Source organism: Gymnodraco acuticeps, unplaced genomic scaffold, assembly GCF_902827175.1.
Source record: "Gymnodraco acuticeps unplaced genomic scaffold, fGymAcu1.1, whole genome shotgun sequence".
NCBI lineage: Eukaryota > Metazoa > Chordata > Actinopteri > Perciformes > Bathydraconidae > Gymnodraco > Gymnodraco acuticeps.
The window spans coordinates 39837-62127 of record NW_022991894.1 but is presented as its reverse complement, the minus strand read 5'-3'; the positions used below and the strand labels follow the sequence as shown (position 1 = coordinate 62127).

At 40.7% G+C, this 22291-nt stretch overlaps 1 protein-coding gene across 1 annotated transcript; it reads right to left on the bottom strand.

Moving 5' to 3' along the window:
- Positions 1-6963: 6963 nt before the first annotated feature.
- On the bottom strand, positions 6964-21310 carry LOC117535512 (carbohydrate sulfotransferase 12-like). Its single transcript, XM_034200011.1, is given in 7 exon segments — positions 6964-7910; positions 7912-8010; positions 12211-12390; positions 12942-13094; positions 14737-15110; positions 15814-16011; positions 21175-21310. Coding segments are annotated over 5 exon segments (1251 nt in total). The 5' UTR covers positions 15106-15110; positions 15814-16011; positions 21175-21310; the 3' UTR covers positions 6964-7460.
- Between the last annotated feature and the right edge of the window lie 981 nt (positions 21311-22291).

Sequence of the window (22291 nt, the reverse complement as noted above, 5' to 3'; positions counted from 1 at the left end):
TAAAACAAGCAAAACAGACGTCAGTGTTTCTGTTTATTTGAAAGTTTACATTGCTGTTTACGACATATTTAATACCGTTAAAGCCAAAGATAGCCGTCTTAGTAAGCTAACTCAAGTTTTTGTTGGTGTGTCTGAATTTACCATAAGGGTCAAAAGTTATTTCTGATAGTTGAGTGGAACCCTAACCCTAATCAGTTCAGCCTAAATTAAAGGTATATTAAAATTATCCCGGAAACAATATGGAGTGGATAAAAAATACATTTGCCCACCAATGCAAATACCGGTGGGTCCCACCTGTGAGGCATAAAGTGTTAGGGCTTGGTCTGTCTGGACTGTCTCCAAAAGGGTCTCATAAAATGAAGACAATGATAGTAATGAGCACAGTGACCCCTTGAGGATGTCACAGAGAGTTGCTCAGTAATAAAAGGTTTCTTCCCCTTTTTTTCTGTGCTTTCTGTCGTAGTTTATATACGTTATCTTTCAACTTTCTGATGACTGTTTGATGTCTCACTTATCATCCACATTATACTGTTATAAATGAAGACGGTATGGTTGTAGTTAGTTGGCAGGTTATTTTTTCGGAATAAATAACCAGAAGATTGCTCCACATTTCCTGTTCACATTTTTCTGGCGTGAACTGGAGCAGTTTTGCTTTCCTGTTGTCCTGATAAGAGATATTCTCCTGTGGCGGTTCTAGAACATTTTACATGGGGGGGCAAAGGGGGGGCAAGAGGTCATGCCAGGGTGGCATGGGAGGGCGGACAGTACGTGGTATTTTATACTGTATATAACCTTTTTATTGTTAATTCATGCCCTAACACAAGTGTTCTTAATGCACAAGAGAAACAAGGTGTTCAGACAAACAATCGGGTGCCCTTTGAGTCCCCCAAGCTTACCTCAACCATTTTAAATGAAAGGAAACTACAACATGTATTTTAAAGCAATGAATTAATGGAACAGGTTTTTTTGCATTACAATGTAAAACTAAATATATATTTTGTTTTTAAAAAATTGGTTTTCTTAGTATTAGACAGACATATTTGCATGTCCTCACTAAGCATTATTACATATTAATTTAATATCAAACCAATCAAAATGGCCAATTATCCCAAAATGTTGCTGCTAATATAATCATATGCTTGTCAACTTTAACTGATCAAAAATAAATTCTGAAAAAATACTTGAATTATCTATGAAATTGCAATATTGTCCCTCAGTTTGTTTCAACCCCGTCACGCCATACCATTTACCCTCCTATTAAAATAATGGATCAGTCCATGTGTGATCTGCATTGAGGGAATTACATCACAAAAGTGTCAGTTTCTTCTCTTACCTATATTTCAGTTTTTGTATTTTCAGATTAAGATTGACAAGCTCAACATTTCAACTTATAATGAAGTACACAAATGACATCACCCATCTCTTCAGAGAGCTGAAGGTGACCTGTGCAGCAACACATTTCAATCAATATTTGTCAATACTAAGAGCTGCTAGATTGTGCTGCTGTGATGGAATATGTAAGGAGAATAAGAACATACCATGTGGTCCAGCTGGAGTCTCATCTGCCTCCTGATCCCTGCCTCTGTCCCTCTTTCTGACACTTCATCTTTATTCCTCACATACATTTCTTCTTCTTCACTAATGTCTTCATCTCCTCCTCCTGCTCTGACCCTCCTGGTCTCTTCATCTCCTCCTCTTCCTCCCGCTCTGACCCTCCTGGTCTCTTCAGTGAACTCTCTTTTCCTTTTCCTCTTTCTGTTCGTCCTGATCACTTCTCATATGTCTTTGTGTTGTTGTTGAATCACTCCTATACTCTGGCCTGCAAGAGTCTACTTGTGAAAAGCACTGGTACAAATACTTGTATAACTTTACGCGTTAGGGCCATGTAGCCTAGCTAATATGTAGCATATCATAAATATAACATCAGAAAGTATTGATCAAACGCACACAGGCAGCTGTGTTTGGATCCAGTTTTTACGGTAAAGGATGTATCCTGGTTTCATTGATCTGGCCTCATTATTGTGATGTGTAGTTTACGTGGATTTAATAGTAGGCTACCGCGTAGTTTAGCAAAGTGATCGATCTCCCAGCTAATGCTGTCTGCGTAGTATTTTGTAACGTAACGCCCCAAATAGCGCCCGTCTGTTAAACGCTATCGATTCAAACGGCAGCGTTTTATTAATATTTAGTTTCAAGCTCTCGTCCTTAGTAAAAACAAAACTAGTGGAAAGGGAAATGCTCCCAGGGGAAGCTGATCCATAGGTGCTGGGAGTGGGACATCTCGCTCCCTCTCTGCAGCGGTGTGAGCCGCGGTCTGTGTGAACGCCGCTCCGCAGTTTAATGCAGGGCCGTAGCTGTGTTTTTAACGGGCCTAAAATGATATTTAAAATGATTCACTTTTAACTAATGTAATACTTGTTTTGTTGCTTGAGAAGCTTGTGGAAATAGTGTAGGTTTGTTTTAGTATAGTTTTAGGGAAACAAAAGTTAGGGGGGCAGCTGGGGGGGCAAGACTCTACAGTGGGGGGGGGGGGGGCAGCTGCCCCCCTTGCCCCCCCGTAGATCCGCCCCTGCTCCTCCCCCATTTCCACAAGGCTTTCATGAAGGGATTATTCTGCTTCGTAGTGTTGAGACAATATAATTAAATATTAAAAGGAGGTTTTGTGGCAATATTTTCTCACGTGAATTGTTTAGTTTACTGAGGTAGAATGGATGGTGAAACAAAAAGACGAATACATTTTCCATCATGCCCACATCCTTTATTTCTCTTACAATGAACAGATGACACGGAGGAAACTGAATGCTTTGCTTTTCCCAGTAGACGAGAGGAGGAACACTGACTCTTGTAAAGTATTGATATGAGTTACAAAAACATCATTCACAAAAATAGATTTGAGTTTTTGGACGTGTGATTGCATTTTATGCTGAGAACTGACATCAGGTGGTAATGTAGGACGAGGTTTGGCCTTTAAGCAGTTCAAAGCAAGAAAGCTGTTGAAGCGTCTGGTCGCTGCGGGCAAAAAACACACCACCTTTTCAAACTGTAATATTAATAAAGACTGAATTTCCCTTTTACAGAAGCAGCTTCCACAGGTTTTATTCAGCCAATAAATACATCCTTTCTATCCCTTACACAGTTCTTCAATTTCACGGTGTTTGCACTAAATACAGCCAAGAGCAACAGTAACAAAAAAAAAACACAAGAAAGGAACAAAATACAAAAGAATCTGACAATCCAAACACTGGTGAGTTGGGAGTGTGTGTTGAAATAGATCATCTGTGTGTTCACTTAGACGTACATGGAAAACAACACAAGTGATGACAGATTTTTGGGAAAACCAGCCATTAATCCCTTATAATTCCAATTTCAAATCAAGTTGTATTTATATAGCATATTTATAAACTATTTTTGGTCGAGCCAAAGTGCTGTACATAAAATAAAATTAGTCTACAGTAGAGACACTTTACAGCAAATACAACAGCACAGATTGTTCAGAATATCAGTATGAGAAAAACGACACCCTCTGTCCTTAGACCCTCTGTCCTTAGACCCTCTATCCTTAGACCCTCACATCGTACAAGGAAAAACTTCCAGAGAAAACCCACAGTTTAAGGGGAAAAAATGGGAGAAACCTCAGGGAGAGCAACGGAGGAGGGATCCCTCTCCCAGGACGGACAGACGTGCAATAGATGCCGTGTGTAAATCGAAGAGATAATACATTTTACAGCATATAGACCGAATGTTAGGAAATACATGTGTCTGTAATAAGAAGATGAATCCACGAGGATGTCAGCTACAATTTACCCAGAAAACACTAACTGAGACATTGAGGAGTAAAAAATACCCACACCGTACAAAACAAGTGAAGCAAAAGGCAGTAAGACAACACTGAGTCAAGTGTGTGAACATGTACATGTGCAGAATGATCAAATACAGTACAAAGCACACAGTAATCCTGCGTGTTACACGACACACAAAGCAACACAAGAGACACAAGCACACTGTAAAGAGTTCTCACATCATACAAACCCCCATAAAGACGGTAAAGCATTTCAGCTGAAAGGCTCTGCTGCTGTTTTCCTATTGTTTTATTTGAAGCCACAAGATAAACAAGGCCTGACATATCAAATATACCTTGTGGCTTCGTACAGATCTCACTGTATCGTGTTCAAAGTAAAAAGTCCTTCTACAAAAATACTTCTTTTTTTTTTTGCTGTGTAAACTTTTGCAACCAAAGGCACTATCTTATCTTCCACCTGTTCTGATATGAAACATGCAGCGCGATCCATGCTCGGATCACTATTTAATTGATCTTGACTCTAATACTGGCATTCATCTACAAACAACAACCCGACTCCTGGATTGATGTTATGGCAAAATACTGAAAAACACTGCCTCTTGTCACCATGTAATGTGCTCTTCTCCTTGCTACACAATACTGCGCCCCATGAAAATGCTGCCCTCAAAACATACAGTTTAAAAAAGTTCATATTTGGAGGAGATGGGGGGGCAACAATAGCTGCAGTCTCCAGGGTTACCCGATGTAAGTCAGTAACTGCAGTTTGTGCGTTAAAACACAAAGGTCCATAAATGCTAATAGTCAATAGTCATAGCAACACAACAAGCATTAAAACAAAAATATTCCCTTTGGAAATCTTTTCCTTTAAATACAGAGGCCGACCTGTGTTCATGCAGCTGGGATGATTTTTAAAAGAATGTAGAAACTCCAGTTGTGTGCCTCAAAGTAAGACAAGCTGCTGTGCTTATAAGACAACGCCATGCTGAAACTGGTAAATAAAACAAGCTGCTAAGGAGTTGTCTGAAATGTTTCTATTGATATAATCTAATGCACTTCTCCGCTTCAAACGATTGCACCAGGTCTGAAGAAGCAGTAGGGATTGTTGTTAAGGTAACATATGAGCATCCTCTATAAGGGTCTGGTCAGACAGAGTGCTTTTTGCAGGTTTCAAAACACACGGTGCACCTCGTTGCCTTTTTTTATAAAAGCATACAATTAAAAATGATTGTTGTTGTTGCTACGCCTCCACTGGATCCCCCGCCTTAGCCTTAATTTGTCTCTGAGCCTAGCAAACTCTAAAAATGTTAACCTTTAAAAAAAAATGTAATTAGTTAGCGAGTTGTTAGCTAGCTACCTTACCTATCCTAATAGACAGGCATAGTAGTATAGAGATTGCTTCCAGTAAAACCAGTTAAAATTAGTTATCAAACAAGCATCTTGTGGATTGATTGAATTTAACAATGCTAACGGTTCACTTTTGATAGCTAATGCTAACTGGCTAAAATGTATCGGCTTAACAAATGGGTTGAGTTAGCAAATAGATAGTTAGCTGCATTGAGCTAGATAGCTAAATAAAACAAGCTGCAAAATAGTTTCTATTAATATTCTCCAATCTGAAACGTATATGAATTATCAAGCAAGCAACGCTAACTGGCTAAACAGGTTAACAAATGGGTTGAGTAAGCTAACAGTCAGCACAGTTAGCTTCATTGAGCTAGGTTGCTAACATTGACACAACCACAGAAGCCCCGCCTCTTAATTCATACGATTAAACAACTAGGGTGAACCAGAGCCCTAGAGAGATATAGTATCTCTAGGGTGAACATTTGCAGTGCTTTACTGTTCTGAGTTCAAGTTCTTCATCAACAACAGTACTGCAAAAAGCGCTGTGTCTGATCCCGTCCTAATCTGTGTTTGAGTTATAACATATTTCCTCCAGGTTCTCATGTTGATAGTCATTGGAATGCATTTTAAAAAACATACATTAAATCCCTTTCAAGCCTCACATAAGCATTGCACAAAGTGTAATAAATAAGATGACAACTAGTGCAACTAACACTTACAACTAATCTAATAACACCTTGTTTTAACTAACTGCAAACATTTCCCTGTCGCCTGCATCTGGGTTGGTGTTGCACCAAATACAGTTTGGCTCTGTGACATCACATCCTGCTACGTATGACATCACAAATGACAGGTGCTGCATGACATCAACGTTTTGAGTTAAGGTCTACACTGAATGTACAACATGTAAAAACACACATCCTGTTTTCCACAATCCATATCTGTGTTTCTTAATTGTGTGCTTCTTGTTATCTTTATGATTTAAAAAAGAAAAACAACAATGGATATTAACCTGTCTCCACCTCATTAATGTGCTTCCTTAGAGCACTGAGTGTCCTTGATCATGTGTACTAGGGCTGCACAATTCATCAAAATGTAATCAAAATTGCAATTTGGACTAGTCTAATATTCAAATTGCAGGAAGAACAACTTTTGTTAAAAGGCCAAATATGTGTTAAATACAATTTTTGCTGAAGTATTGCGAAGCTGCAGAGATATCCGGGCCTAAAAAATGGTTTACTACAGAACCAATTACTTCTTGTAGATAGCTGTCATTGGTATGTATTTCTAAACACATTTCATGCTTTACATAAGCATCACACTTCGTTATGGACAATATTAAATAATTGATATGACAACTAGCGCATCTAACAAACTAATTTTGAATGGCCTACGTACTTCTTAACTCATCCGCTCACCAATATCGTGAATCAGATCGCAAAAATGTAATATTGGTCAAAATAATAGCAATTCTCTTTTTCTTCTTACCCCCAGTTTCCACTGGGTCCGTCTGCGTGGCGTCACGTCTGCGTGGCGTCACGGCTGAGTCGCGGTTTTGGTCCGACCTCCTCTAGCGCCATAACCCACCGGACGCGTCCCAGAAGTGTTTCAGAAGCGTAGCGTCGTGCGTGCAGGCTCGCAGTTTTGTTATTGATTCGGGCATCCTGGACATTTGTACTTCTACAAGAAAGTAAGTAGGCTACGTAGTTAAATGTTTTATTTTTGTGTCTGTTTAAATTGTGTTTATTGTTGTTATACATTTCCTATTTTGTTGTGTTGTAGTCTACAGACACAGTTAATAATAATTGTAATAGTCCACTTCCATGATGAAAACCTCGTCGTCCATTGTGCGTATCGTAGTGGAGGTGTTGTGATGAAGGAGGGGGGTCTGCTAAATTAGTATATGTGGGGGATGGGCCTGGCCCGGATGCTCACCTTTCCACTTCCTGCGAGGGGGGGCTGCCTGCCCGACCTTATGTTACGGCTGCGGCGCGGCAAAAATAGGCTTCATCCTAATTTTAGAGAAGCGCTGCGCCGAGCCGCTTCTGGGACGCGTCTGAGCCGTAACGCGGCGCGTGTGGTGGAATAGCACCCATTGACTAGAGTGGCCGCGATCCTTACAACCGCCGCGGCGCAGCCGTAACGCGGCGCAGACGGACCCGGTGGAAACTGGGGGTAAGTTGTGCAGCCCTAATGTGTACATTCAGTGTAGGTCATACAAGATTGGAGGACACAAAGCCCAGAACAAGGGGAGGTGTGTCTGCTGTTGGAGTAAAAGTATAAAGACACATTAAAAAAAGCACGTTCTGTGTGTGTGTCACTCATTGAGGATGGAGTCCGGCTTGTCGTATCCAAAGAGTCTGAAGTCGGGTTCGTACAGCTTGTACAGTTCTTTGCGGGTCTCCAGGGGCACGGTGTTGAACCAGTCCGCCTCCAAGGTGCTGGCCGTGAAGTTCCTACGGGATGTGGGGAACTCCACCACGTTGTCCACCTTCAGCTGGCGCAGCAGATGCTCGGCGTCCTCCTCCGCCGTCTCCAGATGGCCCACGAAGTCATACTGGATCTGGCACGGGTGGCAGAGGCGGTACACCTGCCTCCAGTGCTCGTTGAAGGGCATCTCCTTCTCCGTCTGCGGGTCCAGGAGGTACTGCAGGAAGTTGGGGAAGGACGGGTGGATGCCCATGCCGAACGCCTCGTCCACGGAGGCGGGAGGCGTCGGCTGGTTGGCGTAGCGACGCAGCATGACCTGGGCGAAGCGCAGGTAGAAAATTTGCGTTGGGCAGCTCAAATTTGTTCCGGTAGGCGGAGATGAGACGCACAAAGGGGTCACGAACGAAGATGAACTTGGTGTACTTCTTCAGCTTCACCTTCAAAAAGAATAAGAATTGTATTAATGCATAACATATATTCATTTGTATATATTATGTATTTAATTCCCAAGGACCATGCATACAAATACATTAATCTCAGAAAAGAGAAGAGATTAATTATGCCAGATTTGAGTTATAGCTAATTTCCATCAGTCCACTCCTTACACAAACAGGGGATTTAATCGAAAAGGGGCCCTATTATGCTTTTTGGAGCTTCTCTTTACTGTAGTGCGTTTGAGTGCATGTAAATGGTCTTCAAAGTCTAAAATCCCAAAGTTTCTCTCCAAAAATAATAAATACATAAATACACTTTCTCTAAAAATACAACTGACCACCAAGAATGAATAAAAGCAAGCTGTTGTGATAATATTATGATGTTTATTTATTAATTATTTTATTCTGATTTAATGAGTGTTCAATTATGTTTTACTGTTTTTAACCTGATTGAATTGTGTTGTGTAATTGTGTTAAAGTGATAATTTCTTATTATGCAAAAAGAAATACATGGTGGAGGCTAGGGATGCTCCGATCGCCAATTTCGGGGCCGATCGCCGATCACCGATCGCCGGAATCAGTATCGGCCGATACCGATCGCCGATCCGATCGAGTGGGCGGGGCCTAAATGGAAGATTTCAACATCACTTTAAATCTTCCATTTAAAATGATGTTTAAAACTGAGTTAATGGGGCTCATTCAATGGAGCTTCCACAAACAACAATCAACTTAATTATTACATTCAAATGATGTACATTATTCAAGTTTACATTCACTTTGGATAATAACACGGGAGAAATTAGCGGAAGCGCTCTCTTTTCCTCTCTCCCTCTCTCTCTCCCCCCTCTCTCCCTCTCCTGACAACCTGTCAGTATCTCATGCAGCTCACTGATCCAGTAATGAGTGACCCGACAATGAAGAATACATATATTTATAATAACTAGTTTAGCTTGTTCCAGAGGTAGATAAAATAGCTAAGTGTGTTAGGTCTAACTCTTACGGTACGTCCACACAGCAGCTTTTCAAAAATCTTGAAAATCTTGGAGCTGGGCGTGTCTGAAAGCTTGGGGATTTTTTGCGAGCAACGCGACCAACAACCAATCACATGAATCTCCCGCCCCCGACATACAAAGCAAAAAACCCCGGGGATTTTATGCGAGCAATATATATATATATAAACTCCCCAAACAGGCGAAAACTTACCAGTTTCACCCACTGTCTCTGCCACCTCCCTCCATGCCTGGTTCCTCCGGTTTGTATCCCGTTAATAGTTCTGGTCGTAAAGAACCGGGTGATTTGCTACCGTTTGCTACCGTAATTTCTCGTTTGGAATATGAGGAAATGAACTGCGGTCTGGTTCTCCCTGTGTGTGTGTTTCGCTGCGCTTACCGGTCCGGCGGGCGGAGCTGCAGGATTTCTGCTTCACACACGTTGCATATCTATGGGCATAGATATGTCTCATAATTATTTGTGTGAACATAAAAATAATTTGTGTGTAAATATGTGATTTGTAAATGTAAAACAACATCCACAAATGCATTTAAAAGATTTGCAAACTCACAAATACATTTGCAAGTGTAAAACGGATCTGCAAATACGCTAAATATGTTCACAAATAAAAAAAAGATCTGTGAATATCTCTTTAACATTTACACCTTTCGATCAGGCATTTGTGAATCCATTTTGTATTTGTGGACCAAAAATGCGCTTGCGGATCTCAAATCTCTGTTCACGGATCTCAAATCTCTGTTCGCGGATCGTCTTTTTACACACACGGAATTTTGAGACATATTTTCCGCCGGTCTCGGCTAAAATCTACTCGTGTCACTCGGTTATTTTCGGAAACCACGTGATGGCCCGCTGTTGACGACATTTCCGCATGATTTCAAAGTAAGAGCATGATGGTTTGTTTAATGCTCTGTTTTTGTATTATAATGAACAGCGGAACGTTAGATGCATTATTCATCACCATCACCATCATCATCATGTTATAGTGATACAGTTAGTTTGTGTTATTGGTTCAATATAGCATATATCGAGCACTTTCGTTGATGTTGAAGTGCAGGCTATACGCCACTTTCGGGTCCCGGGGGAGCAGCTGGCAGCGAAGCAGCCCAGATAAAACTCTTTCTTCATTGTTTGTTGTGTATTCAGTCAAGCGGGTCGAAGTTACAAAGCACTTCACATCTTATTAATCGGCCTAATTGTACCTTACCAGTGCAGTAATAAAGTAATCTGTAGAAAAGCACCGTATTTAGGTCAGGGTTATGGTGATAAAGAATGCATCTAACGTTCCGCTGTTCATTATAATACAAAAACAGAGCATTAAACAAACCATCATGCTCTTACTTTGAAATCATGCGGAAATGTCGCCATCAGCTGGCCATCACGTGGTTTCCGAAAATAACCGAGTGACACGAGTATATTTTAGCCGAGACCGGCGGAAAATATGTCTCAAAATTCCGTGTGTGTAAAAAGACGATCCGCGAACAGAGATTTGAGATCCGTGAACAGAGATTTGAGATCCGCAAGCGCATTTTTGGTCCACAAATACAAAATGGATCCACAAATGCCTGATCGAAAGGTGTAAATGTTAAAGAGATATTCACAGATCTTTTTTTTATTTGTGAACATATTTAGCGTATTTGCAGATCCGTTTTACACTTGCAAATGTATTTGTGAGTTTGCAAATCTTTTAAATGCATTTGTGGATGTTGTTTTACATTTACAAATCACATATTTACACACAAATTATTTTTATGTTCACACAAATAATTATGAGACATATCTATGCCCATACTTACCGCTATTTTACTGTCTTTTTCGGACACCTTAAAATAATGCCAGACCGGTGAAGCCATTTTGGCGAGCATGTTTTGCCGCACACAGAGAAAAGTGTCATGTATTTTACATCATGCGATCGGCTCTCGCGATCGGCATGTTTAGAGAGCACCGATCGATCGGTAGAGAGTGAGTATCGGCCGATATCGATCGGTGACCGATCGATCCCTAGTGGAGGCCATTGAAATAAAAACAATTCATTTACAGAAACAATTGTTTACCGTTTGGTGAGAGACCTTTAGTAAATAATGACTTTTCTTTGCTGTAGCCGCAGAAACACAGTGGTTCAGATTGGGTTTAATTTGTTTACTTGACCTCTGTAGTTCCAACAAAGCACTTCTCTTAGAGACACATTGATTATTCTGCTGGCACATTAATACTACTTAAGTGGGAGCCGACAACAGCCTCTGCTTATGCAAATTGGACCAGAGAAGCACCGGCACATTTAAGCTGCAGCCACACGAGGACGGTAACGGTCGTATCCGCTACAGTTCTCTATCAGATAGACGGTTCGGCCACACGAGGCCGACAGGGAAACGCAGATAACGATAACGGGTCCCAAGGTGGGTAGATCTGCGGACGAAACGCTCTGGGGGGGCAAACGGCTCCGTGTCTACGCCCTATAACGATCATTTCCTGATAACGATGACGCAATAGCCCCAGTGTTTCGAGCCAGGTCCCGGTATCTCGTAGGACAGCGCATCCAGCAGGAGCTTCCAGCTAGATTTGATCGATATGGACATGAACGCGAGTGAAGTCTAATCGGACAGGAGAGGAGACACGCAGCTCTGCATGATAACCTGCAGCTCGATGAGCGGAACAAAACACACACTTCAAGTTAGATCATCACCCTTAGCAATTTTAATGACCTCTCAAACTACCTAAACTAGTTATAAATAGGTTTATTTTTACTGTCGAGTCACTCATTACTGGATCAGCAGCTGCATGAGACCACGATACTGACGGGCTGTCAGGAGAGGGGGAGGAAAAGAGAGGCTCCGTCCTCCGTGTATTATTCTTATATTATTATATAGAGTCGTTATTCATTTGTTTTAAAGCTCAATAAATAACAAAGAAGAAATTTGACCATTTGTTCGGAAGATTTAAACTTTAACGGAATTGTTGATCGGCGAAACCCCATCTCTGCTGCTAAATCCAGCGCGGAGAATAAACAGGGGCAAATAATTCCCTAACAATTAATATATTTGAACTTTTTTTATTTATTTTGATACTTTTACAACTTTTTTGAAATTACGTAAAAATGAAATAAAAACGCTACTCTAAAAATAAAACTGATGACCCAGAATGAATGAAAGCTGGCAGGTGCGACAACATGATATCAGGTGTATTATTTGTACAGACCTTCATTAGGTGCTTAGCGAACTTGCCGTAGCGTTTCCAGAACTTGTTGAAGGTGAAGTGCATGCTGCTGTTGTGCACCAGGTCTTTCGGGATGGAGAGCGGGTCTCTCTGAGGAACGCCGTCCCGCAGCAGACTCTCACTCAGGACGATCATGAGGCGCTTCCAGTTACTGCACGCCACCTGAGAGAGGAACAGGGAAAATCTGACGTAAATACTCAGTAGAGGGGTGTGGGCGGAAAGTGGGAAGAAATAGGTGGTATTATGTCAGCTTTTCGGTAACCCTAACCCTAACTGGCAACTGTGTCCGGAAAGTGTTTTAGGTCGTGTAAAAATTGAAGAAATTCCAGTTAAAAATTCTCTACATTTATTATAAAAAAACTAAATGATTTAAATCAAAAGAAAGTCCCATCAATAGACTTGTGCATAACGCAAAAAAATAATGAATAGACATTCCCTCAGCTTTAGGCTTACATATATTCTCATATAAAATAGAAATTAATAAAAACTGAATAAACAAAAAACTGATTATTGCAAATAAAAAAACAAACAGTAAATATACAAATATTAACAATAGAAAGATAAATGAGAAAACACCATAATAGACGGACCTACTAAATACAGTACAAACGTAAGAAATATTAATTATGTGTGCAAAGTAGTTGTAGTTTTAAATATACTTTTTGTGTGTTGTATAAATTAAATGTTTGCAAAGCACACAGGCATTTGCGCACCTTGGGAACGTAGCAGTAGATGATGCCGTGCCGGTCGTCCACGATGAGGTGATCCAGCTCCTTGTTGGGAATGTCGTCAAAGGAGCGGTTTTTGCCAGGAAACACAACGCTGTCATTAGCGCACATCTCCTGAAGTAATCTCCGCCGCTGCTCCTGGTGTTGGTGAGGCACAGAAAGGTTTTTATTATTAGTGGTGCAGCTTTTTTTCATGGCCATAATTTGGACTGGAGCTGGAATTAATGATGGTTCTGTTGCTATTTAAGTATGCCAGTGAGCGAGCTGCAGGCTGACCTGCATACTTAAATACTATTTATGAATACTGAAATATTATCTATTAATTATTGTACATCACTAGGGATGGGTATCGTTTGAAATTTATCGATTCCGATTTCGATTCCGGTTCTGCTTATCGATTCCGGTTCTTATCGATTCCCCGTTTCGATTCAAAAATTGTAAAATAAAGAGGTCAAACGTTTAGATAACAAAAATATATTTATTCTTAAAAGCTTTAACTGAAATTGTTACTAAAAAATATACATGCAATACAAATGTATTGCACAATAGCTGTGCTTTATTTTAACTGAGCTATGCCTGTGGCAAGCTATTAACAGGCATTACACTTTGCCTTTTATTTTTATTTTTTAGTGTAGTGGAGCCTCACTTCAGAGTGTTTACCGCGACCTATCTTTGGTGTTATGAAGTGACTGAGCTCGTGAAATGTCTACGGGAGGGCGGGGGAGCATCGCTGCGGGGCAACTGTGGACCTCTGTCGCCTGTCAGCGCAATTTATATGATGCCGTTTAAAAAAATGAAGGGCGGTGCCGGCCGTCAGCGTACCGAGCCGGCCGTCAACGGCCCGCTGACGACCGGCCGTTCTGTGATTCTCCAGGTCCGCCCTGTATTCCACCGGGTCACCGCAACACCGCGGAGCAGACGGACCCGCTGGAATACAGGGTCTACCGCGTTTAGGAACCGTTAAGCAGAACCGAAATTGTGTATTTTGTATGGGTACCCGGTACCCGGCATTTTCTTATCGGTTCTCATCTGGAACCGAGTTTCGGTTCCCAACCCTATACATCACTGGCATATGAATTTGATTTTAAACCTTCCCTGCAGTGTGAACAATTCAAATGCATCCAATAAACCCAGCCAACTTTAATAATTAAACATTTACTACTACGGTAGGCTACTGTTCATTGTTTTGTATTTATTTAATCAATTTTGTATATAGTAATTTTATAATTATTCAGTATCCTTATTTTAGTCCACCAACACCCCCCCCCCCCATACATTCAATCCATGAATCCAGTCACACCTGAAAGGCCAACACTCTTGAATCATTAAAAAAGAAATCTCTCAAAACTCACTTTTTGCTTTCAATCTCTAATCAACAACAACAACAACAACAACCACACTTTACTTGCACTTGGATTAGGACTACTGTTTATTTATTTTTTGTTTTCTTTGTACGGTTTCTGTTTCTGATTGTATGTAAAGCGTATTTGAGCTCCAGGAAAAGCGCTATTAAAAATGATATGTATTATTATTATTATAATTTAAAGTCAACTTTATAGTCAATCTTTCCGTTTGTGTGTACAGACAGAGAGATCAAAATACCGTTTCCCACAATCCCGAATACAAATATGTATAAAATATGTAAATCCTATATATACACAACCAACAGACACATTTACACATGTGCACACATTAAGAAAAAAGCCGAACAATCAATATATACAAAATAACAGTCAATTCAATATCTTTGGGATATATAATGATAAATTCAGATATCCACCTGTCTCTCTCGGAGCTCGGCTGCCACAGGACTCAGGTGGATCTTCCACTCCCTCCGTGGAATGTACCGCTCCTCGGCCTTCTCTGATTGGTTACCAGAGTCGGCGGGGGCGGGATCAGTGGGTTCTCCGGTGCCCGGCTCCAGGAACTGGTTGACGAAGGCGTCAATGTCGGACAGGAAAGATGGCGTCCGCGAGGTGTGAGGCTGCTGGCGGGGGGGAGGGGGCGGGGGGATCCTGGGGCCCGGGGACACGGGGGTGTGCAGGTACAGGTGAGAGGCCCCCACATCGTCCCAGTAAATGATGATGAGGAGGATCATGAAAACCGAGCCCAGGACCACGAAGATGCGGAACATCCTGGAAGTTCCCATGGCGACTGTTGAATATATATTGAAGTTTTCAAATATATACATGTAACAGTTGTAATGAATATGCAGTGGTGTTTAGTGTTAAATATTTCTTTATAAATAATTTAGTATAATCACACAAATTCTGTGTTTTCTATTTAATAATTCTGTGTTCTTTATTAATTAATTAATTGTTCAATACCTAGGTCTAGAATCAATGGGCGGAACCTCCAGAATGTATTTACTTTATTTAGGAGACTATTTTTGTGGGACTTCCCCTTTCATATTGTGTCCCTCACATTTCCTCTTCCCTTTTTGTAAATGTTCCACGTGAGAGGAGTCAGTGTGAGGGATAACTCATTTAATACTGATTTGATGTAAATTGTCAGTGAATAAACGGAGATCGCCTCGACTGTATGCTGGTTCTGCTCTCATCCGTGAACAACACAAACACAACGCAGACACCGCTTACACACACACACATAAAACGGTCAGTCTAGGTGGCATATACAGTGTACAATCAAATGAATAGGCATGTAAATAAACACAGGTCAGTATACAGATGATACATGGATAACAAAGTACATAAATCTTCAAGATATGACGTGGGCTACTACACTTTATAATCTCCCATGGCGACTGTTACTGGCTACAGGATAACCATAGCAACTGGTAAGACTTCACAGGGGGAGCCTCTCTACAGCATGGCGGCGGCGGATTGGAGTAAGTTACCTGGGTCTTTTATTCATGCGGTCACCGGGGCAACAGATTGTTACAGGGTCACCATAGCAACAGAGTCCAGTAGCTCTCTCTCACCATGGCGATAGATATAAAGATGGAGTCTGTGGCTGGTTTGTTATCATCATGCTGCTGCTGCTGCACTGCAGGAAACTGGACATCCATGGATCGACTCTCACCTCTGCTCCATGCCTGCAGGAAGAAGTTATTTATTCCATCTTTATTTAAAGATAACATACAATGCTCATTTGCAGGTTCATATCAGTATTTAGTGTCTCTACTACATGTCTCCATGCTTTAATGTTCAAAAAGCTCTTCATTTTTCTCATACTGCCTGTGCTGCAGCACCTCTTTTCACCCTCTGTCTGAAACCAGAGCCCAGTCTGCTCTGATTGGTTAGCTGGTGTGATTGGTCAACTGCTTAGAGATGTCCCGCCCCTTAGCCTATCACATACAATATGTTGGAGCACTAGCCAATAGAAGTGCAAGTGTTACTGAAGTAAACAACGGAGTAAAATGGAGGCGTTTCAGGCTGGGATTTTAGCCCACTTACATGCACAAAAACCTATACAACACACTACTAACTCACAGTCCTCCTAGCACAATTGTTTCTGCAATCCTAGCAAAGATTTTAACATTTGGCATCAATTAATCGGTAAAACTTAGTGAGTAAAAAAAATGTAAACAGACAGCTTCAGTTTCAGTAATTACCGAGTACAAATCAATAGCGTTTTGGAGAGCAGACAAAACAAAATAATAGAAAGCAGGATTTCAAAAGCATGCCGATTATCATGCAAAAACAACAACAAAGGAAAGGCTGATATCAGAGTGAGGTTGCTCTTGCTCTCTGTTAATAAAAACATCTTGAAAACTGGAGCAATACGTGGGCAGGTCTGACATTTTATTGGCTTCAAATATTTGTACTGAACCTCCTTCACCTCTCTGAGTCGACTCTACTCCCACTCTCAGCAGTAAAATCACAAGTGCTTGTCAAAAGTTTGCATGCCAGGGGGCTCTGCATACCACAAAGTAATAACTGCTGCACTGCACAAGTATCCCGCTGTATCCATACCAGGCTTCCTATGGATTACTGTACAGCATCGGCACACTAAAATACTCGAGCTGAGGTAATAAAGGCCCCACTTTATACACCTAAAGATACGCTCTGCATGTACGAAAACACACTGAAGCTTACTGTGCTCATGCATTGCTGAAAAATGCCTATTTGTTTATAGAGCTGCAGATAAATGGCCAGTTCTACCTGTGGCTTATCTCAAACCCCAATCCATGTTTCCTAATTCCCACTTCATCTCCCGTTTTCTCCTTTCTGTGCAGTGTGAATGTCACAGGGCGTCGCTTTTCCATTCCGACACTTTTTCTAAATTCGGAGCCTCCGTGCAACAGTCCTCATATTATTCCCTCTTTCCTGGAGCTGAGAGGAGACCATTGACATGGAAAATCATCATACCCCTCTCCAGAGGCGGCAGACTACGCTCCTCTTCCTCTGTGCACACCAATGAACTCGATGCTGTGACATAACGAACATTAAATCAGGCGTTTTAAGGGGTAGAATGTTCTGTACGTTGAAAGTGAAGTACTCATTAAAAGCAGGGAAAGAAACTACTCTAGTTTTGTACAATTGAGATGAACTAGTACTTTAATAGAGTAGTTTCACTGCATACTAGTATGTGCATGAACTTACAATTCAGAGGAAACACTGCAGATCTTTAAATCAATGTTATTTTGAGATTTACTTTCAAAAATTATTATTTTTAAAATAGCAATAAAAATGCCTGTTGCAAGTTGATGCTTTCAGATGCCTTTTTTCCAGCCAACAGACCAAAATTCCATATATTTAATTCAGTTTATAGTAGGGGTGTAAGGGTTCACAGAATTCACAGTTCGGTATGTACCTCGGTTTGGGGGTCACGGTTCGATATGGGTTCGGTACAACAAGAAAAAGCAAAAAAAAGTCCCAAATGCATAATTCCAGGTTTGTTTTTTATTTATTTTGAACAGTAGTGCAAGTTTCAGTTCAAAAATAAGGAACTCTAACATTTTTAATAATTAACTTTATTACACAGTTAAAAACAAACCACAAACAGTAGCACACACACTCAGAAGGCCGTATTATCTATAATGGCTGAAGTCAAACAAAAAGGTTCAATAAGCTGTAAAACTCAAAAGAATGTCTTGAAAATATTACAAAATAAATAATAAGAAAGTGTTTCAATCACTTGCAATCACAATCAATACAAGCTGGGGTCCCCTTTTCAATAATGTACCCCCTTTGAAAAACATGTCAGCCAAGTACCCCCTGATAAAAAACTATTTGTTAGGGACAAAAAGCCTATATAAAGAGGTACAGTACAGCGATGCACCATCAGTGTCTGATTTATTAAAACAACAACCTTGTAACTGAGAAACACTTAGAGCTACATTTCAAATGTTACAATCCATCACTAAATTCATGGCAAACCAATTTTAACATCATGCAATAACACTAAGACGACATTAGTTGCATTGAACTAATCTTTTGAATAAGTTGTACTAACAATTTTGTGAGAAACATGGGCTTGTGCTTCACTGAGGGCTTTGTCATTCTGACAGGGAGGCAAACTGCAGTTATTACACTTCACGTTTTGAAATATGTACAACTTGACATTTAGCTTGAGCTGGCTTTAATACTTTCTTTATGGTATTCAAATTGGGCTCAAGTAGAACCTTTACCCATGTATTTTGCTAGTTCTGAAAGAATAATCAACATTGTGCATTAAATCATATACTGGTTTGTTTAACACCTTAATGTTTACCACATCATTCCATATTATGTTTTTTCATAGATTTGATGTCTTCGGTATTAATCTACAATGTAAAAAATAATCTAAATAAATCAAAACCTTCGAATGAGAAGGTGTGTCCAAACTTTTGACTGGTACTGTATGTGATCAAAGATTTTCAAATGCTGCAGCAACTGTCATGGGGGGGCAGTGTGTGTGCATGTGTGTGGGTGTTGTACATTCCTTCTTTTTTTACACCATAATTATTTCTCAATGTTCTTTCAATGAAACTGTCACCCTGTCATGGGGCGTGGACTCATTTGGCTTTGGTGATTGTTTTGGCATGAATTCAGTATCATTTAATTGAAATATGACTCATACCAGGTAATGATTGCACAATTGCATCTCTGTTCTCTAAGTCTACTATTGCATAATGGCGCAGCACAGCCGTTGAAAAACATATGCCAAAAGCTTCTGTTATTTATTTTGGTCTCTCGGCTTTCATGTCTATTGGCTTCTTAAAAACAGAGGGGATAAGCTGTTGAACTGCTGTTGTCTTTTGCCGGGCTCCGGTGATTGCCAAATATGGGTGATGCCTTCTGATAAGATTTAGCATGTTTGGCTTGTGTTACATTAGCATACCGCACCGCTGTCGAACAACGCCGGTGTTGTGTCAAATGATGCACCCCCGTTGTGAAATGCACCCCCTAGCCTGCCGTAAAAAGCACCCCCCCAAAAAAGATGCTTCTATTAATCCCATCCTCAAGCACTTTGGAGGGTATAGTTGTAGGACTAGTACCAATTAATGAAGCAAGTTTCCTGTATGTGACACGTTTATTGTCAGAGATAGCAAGGGGTGCATATCGTGGCAACCAGGCTGTTCATAAAAAGCACCCCCCAAAACAAAAAAAATTATATTAATCCCACCCTCAAGCACTTGATGTAAAAATAAACAATACATTGTAAAGCACAAGTATACAGACAGGACGTCACAATTAAATAAAAACATATATTAAAAAAAATTAACTGAAAAATAAGTGACGAATGAATGCAACATCCAGGATTCGACAACCCAACCATCAAAAAGACAACATAGAATAGCGTATACGTTCAAATGCGCGTTCCCGTGTCAAGGGGTGCATTTCACGACTGGGGTGCATCATTTGACACAACACCGGCACACCGTCCTCGTCCGAACCACCACTCGCACTTTATCGTTATTGTAGTCCACAGGGAACCCGAAATGTTCCCACACAGCTGATTTAAAAGAAGCAGGTGGGTCTTCTAGCTCCTTTGTGTTATCCATAGGTGTTATCTGAACTCGCAATACTAACTGTTCTTCTTCTTGTATTTTATTCGTTTTGTTGTGTTTTCTTCTTCTCCTTCATTTGTTGTTTAAGGGCGGCTGGCAAACAGCTTTTAGGCGCAATACCGCGCACTGGATTATAGTGTAGTGGATACTGCCCTGAATGACAGACTTTTTTCCCACTCGTTAAAAAAAAGGCGTATTCGTCGTGTGACTGCATGCACCGAACCGTGACGTCCGAACCGTGACGGTACGGGACGAATACAGTTACCGTTACACCCCTAGTTTATAGTGATAAGAAAATTTGAAAAAGCTGTAATACTCATATTGTAGAAGTAAAAAATGCTACACCTCGACCAACCATTGGAGTACAAATGTACTGACATATGAATGAGTTGATTATAAAGTAACCATGATCAATATCAAGGGATATTAGACTAGATTAGATTTACTAATCCCAAATTGAAAAAAATGTGTTTTGACTGCAGCATGTTAGCATGCCATTGAACATGATGAGTTAAAAATAGAATAAAAAACAACCAAACAAATCAACAGTAGAAAGATATCTCTATAGTAGCTATAGAATAAAATATGTTGAATCTGACACTATATTAGACCAACCTACTGCTAAAAATATGAACATAGGAGGACACTATATACAATGTGGAAAGCAGTTGCAGTTTTTTAATTCAATTGTAAATGGAAAATAAACCTTAAAACCATTTTTTCCGTGTTTCCATTATTTTTTCGGTATGTTTCCTACACTCGCAGTGCCAACACCATGTCAACAAGTCTCACATATAATTCAAAGTCTTGTTGCAGGCTATTAATAACCTGTTTTTCCCCTGGTTATTTCCCTCATAACTCGTCCATGCTTGTTCTGTTCATCTCCACCTCAACATACAGCAGGACAAGCGGTAAAAAGCAGCCGAGCAGCAGGATGTGCTCACCGGACAGAACAGATAAATATCCCCGGCAGGTCCGCAGCAGACCCGGGCACAATGTCGGCTTTGACGGGCAGCAGCACCGCGGGAACGGGCTGTTCGACGCTCTCTGCATGTGGAGCTTTTTAGTCACATTTACGTGGAGAACATACAGAGCATCCAAAGAAAACAACGAGATTCCTGACGTGCAGCCGCGGGTTTAATGTAGCCGTGTATCAAAGTAGTGCACAGTCAAAGAGCAACGTGCAAAAAAACTAAAATAGGCAGCATATGTTAAATTAGTTTTCATATTTCTTGTTAGTATTTAAGTTAAAAACCTCCTCACCTCTTTTTGTGTGAGCTCCCAGCGCCGCGTCATCCGCCTGTGATGCGAGACGAGTGCCCGTTTTTTTCTTCCAGGGAGATGGAGCGGGATCAAGTAGAGTATCGCGAGAGTTAGTACTTAATGTTTCTGCAGAGTGAGCTCATGAGGGGGGAAAAATCCCTTTTCTGGGTCAGCTCCAACATAGCATGTCTCAGAGTTAGAGATGATGTATGTAGACAGTCTCCCAACCCCTCCCTCCCCCTCCCTTTCTCCCCCTGTCTTCCAATATGAGCAACGTGCTGAAAATAACCTGCTGTACCTGCAAAAACAAATGTCATCTTCACTGAGAAAAAATCAGACTAAAGGAATTATAATTAGGAAATGTTGCTGTGGGGGATCTGCGTCTATTGCTGTGGCCTCAGGCTGAGCAGGCGGTTACAATCCTGTTATTTGTGAACTCTTTTCATCCTGTGACATCAAACACAGCAAGGAGCCCCTACAGAGCAGCTGATTCATTTGCACCCACCACACACACACACACACACACACACACACACACACACACACACACACACACACACACACACACACACACACACACACACACACACACACCACAGATCATTATAATCTGCATCCAATCAGCGTCACAATTTCACCCCTCTCCTTTTTTGCCTAATATAACTCTGTACCCTGGCATCAATTATACTCTGAAACACACACACACACACACACACACACACACACACACGCACACACACACACATACAGCATGAACACAGCATGAGCACATCAGATAAGAAAGCAATCTTAACAGAAGGAAGAGAAGGTGCCATCAAGATAATTTTTTCACAACATCATTTCAAAAAGATAACGGACATATTTATCATGTTTATAATCATATTACATTTTTACTTTTATATATTTTATTATTTGACGATAATGACTATGACATTGTACCATACAAAAGTGTGAAAGTATATTCAAAGGATTATATATATTAGCCCTTGTGTCTCAACACACAGAGCACAAATCTAGTATTGACTAAAGTAAGGCTTATAGTGCTTCTGATAGCAGTGCGTTGCAGTATGAGTGTTCACATCGCTGTATGCAGAGATTATACCACAAACAGGTTATT